Raw genomic sequence first — 7,246 nt, 5'->3', positions numbered from 1 at the left:
GGTAATTCTGAAGAATTTCCTTCAAAACATCTGCTTTTTTTTGTTCATACTGCTTTTTGCCAACTGTAGTGTCTATGGAGGTACTGAAATATTCCAACTGAACTAGACGACAAGGATTAGGTTTTACTGGCTGCAGAGCGTCTGTGCTCTTTAAATATAAACTGTTGCGTGTTCCAGCACACACATGCAGTAGATTTATTTGTAGATATGATCCTTGTTCTCTATTTGTTGCCAATAATGTTTTGTTTTCACACAAGCCTGTGTTGATTTGAATTAAATCACGTGACCTGTCCTAATATTTATATTATGTAAATACGATCCTTCAAGAAAAATGGGTACATTCATGTTTTTATAGCTTTATATTTCATGCAGCTCAAAACTTGTTTAAATAGACTGTTGCTTTATTTTATTGTCTGACTACTTTCTATGTATTCATATGATGTGTTGATAAGCTTCAAAATCTGCTTTTGCAAATAAAATGACCTACGTGAAAACCTGTTCAATGTCACGTAATTACTGGCTTACAATTGTGGCGAGGGAAACAGAATATGGTGTATATAACAAGTAGAAACTGACAGTTCAACACGCCGTTAGAAAGGTTATTTTCTCTTTATTACATTACTTTTCACTCTATACACATATATGTGTGTGTGCGTGTGGTCTATGTACAATCACATGACGAAATTACATGGTTACATGGAGGATTCGATCAGACCAACAATAGTAGGGGGTATACATATAGTGTGGAATAAAATACAGTCTTTCATAATCTAAAAAGGCGTTCAGAACTGTTAGTTGCATTTGTTAAACGTTCAGTCGGCTGTGTCGGTTCTGCACATCGGATATGACTGAATTAACACAGGAGAAGTATCTGATGATGCATGACCAGATCTGCAGTCCCTGAGCTAAACGAAAACTGCAAGCAGCAGTGTGAATTCAGTCATACTTACAAGAAAAGAAAAAGGCTGATAATTGAAGGCACAGACACAAACTAGAGGTGTACAGCAGTGATGGGCTCTGGGTATCTGGACTATAACCCTGCTGTTTTAAGCTGATGTGTCCATACGTACAAAGAGTTACAGTGATTAAAATGGACAACAGAGTTTAGAATTAGATCAGATCACAGGTTTGACTTAGCTTTGAAGTTATCACTGTACTGTAAGTGACACTTTAACTGGAGGTACCTAGTGTAGTTGTACTATGAACAATGATTGTCTTTAACATTGTCAGTCACAGTTGCTGAGAGCTGTCTTGAGTGGACCCTGACTTGGAAGTTTGTTTCGTTTTTAAAATGAGAAAGTGACGTGAGGGCAGCCGTGCCGACCGCGTTGGACCTACCAATCCGTTGTCCCCATGCACATGTGTACCCTCAGTTCTGACCGGACACAACCGCACGGGCTCCCCGTTAAGAGGATCCATCTTGGCTCTGTCGGATGTCCGCTACGCTCTCTGGAACCCGTGCCACGATGCCCTCCAGAGACTTTGTCAGGCAGACCTGGCAACCCAGACGAGATCTGGTGGGGTGGAAATTAATTAGAGATTAGATCATAAAAGACTGTCTGGCCTCCAACTACTGAAGAAAATGTTTGGCTGTTTAACTGCTGCATGCTCCACTACATTCATCAGCTAGTCTGTTTCCGTCTGCTGTTCTACGTTTATTAAAACCAGAACAATGAGCAGAAAAGCTCTGTAGGGCTGCCCGACTGATGATCTGAATCATCACTGAAGAACCAATTGTATATCGTCATGGACAAAATAGAGAGGGTGCTGGAGACAGAGGGCAGAGCAACTTGGAAAAATGTGATTCATTTATCACTAGACTGTCACTGTTTCCTGAAGTTGAAGCTTTAGTTGGACTTTAGGTTGATGCTTTGTTTACTCATGTGTTCCTCCACTGATTAACCGATCAGCCCTGACAAATCGCATTACCTCGGAGGACGGCATCATCGGCGTCCTGCTGTATGATATCACTCTCTCAAAAGGATTAGGCTGACACTATGTATCATTTTTTATCAGCACATTCCAAATAAAAACGTAACAATGAATAATCCAAATCAAACATCCAAATGGAATGAACGGCTATAAAATGTTCATATCTTCTATAAATATCCAGATTAAAGGAATAATATGTAACAAATCTACTGTATTATATCTTAGAATGACCATGCTATGTCATCAGAGATTAAGGAAACATGCCAAATTGAAATACTGGCAACATGGTTCAGTGTTTTTAATCTGGCAACCCACAGGAGCTTCAAGTCTGAGGTGGAGGCAGAGGGAGATGACGCTCCAATATTTTGAATTTGGTCTGCAGGACCCATTTTAACCACTAGCTGGCAGTGTTATATATAGTGTTACCTATTGCCCCTTGTGAAATGCTTTGTCAAAATGTGTGTGTTTGTGTCCTCCTTACGTCTCAGTCAGGCCGTAGGCTAAGTCTAACATGTCCATCTCCTCGTCTGTGACCTCCCCCAGTTTCTTGTAGACGTCCTCGTCAAAGATCAGATGGCAGGTGGAGCACGCCAGGGTCCCCTCACACGCTCCTGAAAACAAACACACACATTTTTGGAGGTTCAGCACCGTTACAGAGTCTCTGTGTTGCCGTGGGACAGGTCTGATCATGACAGTTAAGATCTGACTTGGATTCAGAAATGGAAAAAATGTGATGAAAGAGTGAGCAAGAGAAGAAAAGAGAGGCTGATTACACCAATCCAAACCCCTTTTCTATCATTAACATTAACGTTCAACTTAATAGGATTCAGTTTCATATTTTCTTGCCCTTGGTTTATCAGTTCTTTAGTTGTCTTAACTGTGGATTTGTGCAGGACAAGCAGAGAGTGAATATAGCTCATGTATATCCCTTAAATAATCATCTCAACTTTAGTTTTCGTCACAGAATGTAATGCTGATATATAAGCCAATCGTATAGTTTATAAAAAAGTTATCTTTAAATAAATATACAGTTGAAACCAGAAGTTTAAATACACTGTATAAAAAGACACATATGCTTTTTTTGTCATCACTTTTCCTGTTTCAGGTCCGTTGGGATTACCAAAATTATTTCTATTTGCTAAATGCCAGAATAATAAGGATTTTTTTAGACATTTTTTTTAATACTTTCTTCAAAGTCAGACGTTTACATACACTAAGATTACTATGCCTTTAAACAATTTAGGAAAGCCCAGATGACGATGTCATGTCTTTGGAAGCTTCTGATAGGTTTATTGACAACACTAATTAATTAGAGACACACCTGTGGGTGTGTTTTAAAGGCACACCTGCTTCTTTGTGTAACATCATGGGAAAGTCAAAAGAAATCAGCCAAGATATCAGAGAGAGAACTGTGGACTGAAGGTGCCACGTTCACTGTTCAAACAATTATACGCAAGTATAAACACCATAGTGAAACGAGTACTGTACTGCCTGGAGTGAAAAAGCCATTACTCCAAGTTACAGTTTGCAAATGCACACGGGGACAAAGACCTTAATTTCTGGAGACATGTCCTGTGGTCTGACGAAACTAAAATCGAACTGTGTGGCCACAATGACCATCGTTACGTTTGGAGGAAAAAGGTTGAAGCTTGCAAGCCTGAGAACACCATCCCAACTGTGAAATATGGGGGTGGCAGCATCATGTTGTGGGGTTGTTTTGCTGCAGGAGGGACTGGTGCACTTCACAAAATAGATGGCATCATGAGGGAAAGAAGAGTATGTGGAAATACAAATAGAAAGAAATCAGCCAGGAAGTTAAAGCTTGGGCGCAAATGGGTCTTCCAAATGGACAATGACCCGAAGCTAAACTGCTTACAAAGTGGCTTGAGGATAACAAAGTCAATGTTTTGCAGTGGCCATCACAACGCCCTGATCTCAAGCCTATTGAAAAAGTATGGGCAGAGCTGAAAAGGCATGTGCGAGCAAACTTGTTACACCAGTTCTGTCGTTTGACTCAAGTCATACAGTTTGAAAGGCAATGGTACTAAACACTAATGAATTGTATGTAAACTTCTGAAAAAAATCATTATTCTGACATTTAGCAAATAGAAATAATTTTGGTAATCCTAGCGGACCTAAAACAGGAAAAATGATTGTCTGATTTCAAGTCAGACAGTGAGAAAAAAAAAAAAGCATGTGTCTTTTTATACGGTGTATGTAAACTTCTGCTTTCAACTGTATATTTTAAAATACTTTTTTTTATAAATAAAATAACCTTACTGGGGATTGGGACCCCCAGCAATATATATGTGTGTGTGTGTTTTCTCATACCAAAGCCATCAAAGTCGAGGTCTTCATTGATGACCACATCTAGCAGCGAGTCTCCAGGTGAGCCCTTCACCGAGATCTTCTGTCCGTCTCTGTTGATGAAGTGGATCGTCACCTTATTGTCCGACCTGACAGAGAGAGAGAGCACACGTTTAATTCACCATCATAATATTTTATCACTGTATTTATGTATTTTTTCATGTGTTGTTGTGTGTTATGTTTCGATGAAAGGTGTTATATATAAAAAAACAGTATTTTGACCTTAGGCACTGTACAAACTGACTCTGCGCTGCCCTCTGGTGGAATAACTCAGCATTACACTCAGTCCAGCTGAGCACAGATGGCAATTTAGAAAAGTTTTAGTTGATCACTTTACTCCCACATTAGCCCAGATCAATTATTCAAGAGTGTAACTCCAATAAAGCTGCACAGAAAAACACCAAGACATGTTCATTCTCACTCAAGGCTGAGATGAAGACTAAAAATCTCCAACAGCGGCGACAGGCAGAAATCTGCAACAAAATTAAAAATGGGGGCGACTGCTGTATTTCCAATTACTACTTTATAGTGAATTCAATCGTTTCAGGTCAGACAAAACAAAAGTAAGTGATCAACAGAGGAAGGGAGAGGTCAAATAAGTCAGACGTTAGAAGACCAATTAAAAAAAAAAGAAATCGGTCAACATGAACACACACTGAAGCTGAAATTCAAAGCCTCCTTAAGCCATACATTCGTCCACTGTGCAGGAGCTGACAATGTTTCTACTGAGCCTGACAGAGATTTAGGATAAACATTCCTCGTCTGATTAGCCTCGCCAATCATCAGTCATTTCTTGAAACTGAGCAATAAGACGGATTTGTCAAAGTCCCTGAAACTCTCTGAAACTCAGTCACCTCCTGGAAATCTCTGGACCTGCTGGGGAGGGGCTGTGTAATCTGCTTTAAAGAAAATATAAACTCTCTGTACTCTTTAGCCTCCATGACCCTTTTTAAAAAGGGAGGGACACGTGGACAGGGTTACCCGGTTTGAGGCCATCCTGGCACAGCAAAACCTTCAAACTGCAGATGGGCTTCATGTCAGCAGGCGTTATGCAATGCAACAAGTTGTTTGGCCCTGGGGAAGGCCTCGGCCTTAGGTAGAGCCTTGTACATACATGATGGATCACTTTGGCCTTGTGGACACACACACACACACACACCTGTATCTGTTCAAACACCCCAAACTTCAGTGATGCCCAAACATTTCAACGTATGTACTAAAATCAAGCAGCGGTTTGTTTCAATTAAAGCTGCAGCGTGTTCAACAACTCTTTAAAGCTCAAAATGACTCAATGAGAGATAAATAAAGAAACATAAAACAGGTAGCAGAGGTAGAAAACAGCCTCCCTGACTGTGCAGGTGGCGAAGGTCACACCAAACGCAGTCTGTCAAACACTTGTGGTCTCACCTCAGAGGTTGTATGCCGGCGGTGAAACTCCTCTGAGCCGACAGCCAGGCACCTGAAGCCGCCGCCGTCCTCCGCGAGTATCCCCGTAAGCTCACCTGAGCCAGCCTCCGTGACGCCGTTACTAAAGCCATTTCAAGTGACAGAAAAGACGCGTTAAAACAAAAAGAGGAGTCAGAAACTCGGTGTCCGCCTCTGACGCCGAGAAATGTTTGACTTAGCCGCCGAGCTAGCTGCCTGAGCTAGCTTGTTTTTATGCGCGAGGAGTCACTCTGTCGCCGTCACGCGCATTGCGTAACGTGCGACCGTTCCCTCGGTGACCGTTTCGTCGCGCGAGCACCGATAAAACAACGAGCCGCCCGTCTCGTGACAAACGGCGACAAAAACACAAAACAAGACGAAACGCGGACGCGCTGCCCAAGTTCACGCCGTCAGTCGATAAACGTGACGTACTTCCGGGTGTGCGAAATAAGAGAACATCCTGTCGGGACTTTCAAAATAAAAGCACGCGGTGAAACATTTCCTAGAATACTCGGTGCATGATTTTTTTAAAAGTTAGGTTTCTATACAGACCCTTTGCAAAAAAATTGAATATCATAGAAAAGTTAATTTATTTCCATAATTCAATTAAAAAGGTTAAACTTTCATAGATTATAGATTCAGGGCCCACAATTCAAACAATTTCAAGTATTTATTTGTTTATTTTTACATATTTTGGGCTTCCAGCTCAAAAAATCCATGAAAACAGGAATTCAAAAAATTTGAATACTGTGAAGAAATCACCATTTACTTCTCAGTTTTTGCTGAAAAAAAGAAAGAAATTAGGATCACATCAAATCAATCAAAATATGGTACTTTCTAAACGATATGTCAATGTTCAATACTTGGTTGGGAATCCCTTTGCCTTAATCACTGCCTTGATGCGCCGTGGCATTGAGGCAATCAGCCTGTGGCTTTGCGTGGGAGTTATGGAAGCCCAGATTTCCTTGATGCTTGCTGTCAGCTCTTCTTTGTTTTGGGGTTTGGTGGCCCTCATTTCCTCTTGATAATACCCCATAGATTCTCAATGGGGTTTAGGTCTGGCGAGTTGGCTGGCCAGTCAAGCACTGTGATGGCATGGAATTAAACCAGGTTTTGGTGCTTCTGGCAGTATGGGCAGGGGCCAGGTCGCTTCCTACGTTGGCTCAGGCTCAGAAGTGGCTTGACCCGAGGAACCCGACAGTTGTAGCCCATCTCCTGGATGTGTCTGAATGTGGTGGTTTTTGAAGCTGTGACTCCCGCCACATTTCACTCTTTCTGGATCTCTGCCAGATTCTTGAATCTTCTCTGTTTTATAATCTGCTGAAGTCCACGGTCATCTCTTATGCTGGTGCATCTTTTCCTGCCACACGCTGTTCTTAGTCGTTATCAAAACTTTTATTTTGAAAGCTAGACCCACCAGTCTTCCTGCTGTGTGCTGGGTAATTATCGCGAACTTGATGAGACGCTTACAAAAGCCAGGGACGGTAACTTAAACATGCACGTGCTTGCGTAAGTTTGCAAG

The 7,246-nt window shown here is 41.4% G+C and overlaps 1 protein-coding gene across 1 annotated transcript; it reads right to left on the bottom strand.

Annotated features, from left to right (window-relative positions):
* Nucleotides 1-68: 68 nt before the first annotated feature.
* LOC104925329 (adrenodoxin) lies at nt 69-6,179 on the bottom strand. The gene is made up of 4 exons (XM_010738932.3): nt 5,707-6,179; nt 4,264-4,388; nt 2,414-2,543; nt 69-1,514 (listed from the first exon to the last, which is right to left on the bottom strand). Exons 1-4 carry the CDS (start codon nt 5,835-5,837, stop codon nt 1,406-1,408), a joined length of 495 nt encoding a protein of 164 aa, XP_010737234.2. The 5' UTR covers nt 5,838-6,179; the 3' UTR covers nt 69-1,405.
* Between the last annotated feature and the right edge of the window lie 1,067 nt (nt 6,180-7,246).

The sequence above is a fragment of the Larimichthys crocea genome, chromosome XIX (assembly GCF_000972845.2).
Source record: "Larimichthys crocea isolate SSNF chromosome XIX, L_crocea_2.0, whole genome shotgun sequence".
Classification (NCBI taxonomy): Eukaryota; Metazoa; Chordata; class Actinopteri; family Sciaenidae; genus Larimichthys; species Larimichthys crocea.
This window is presented reverse-complemented; position numbering and strand designations above follow the sequence as displayed.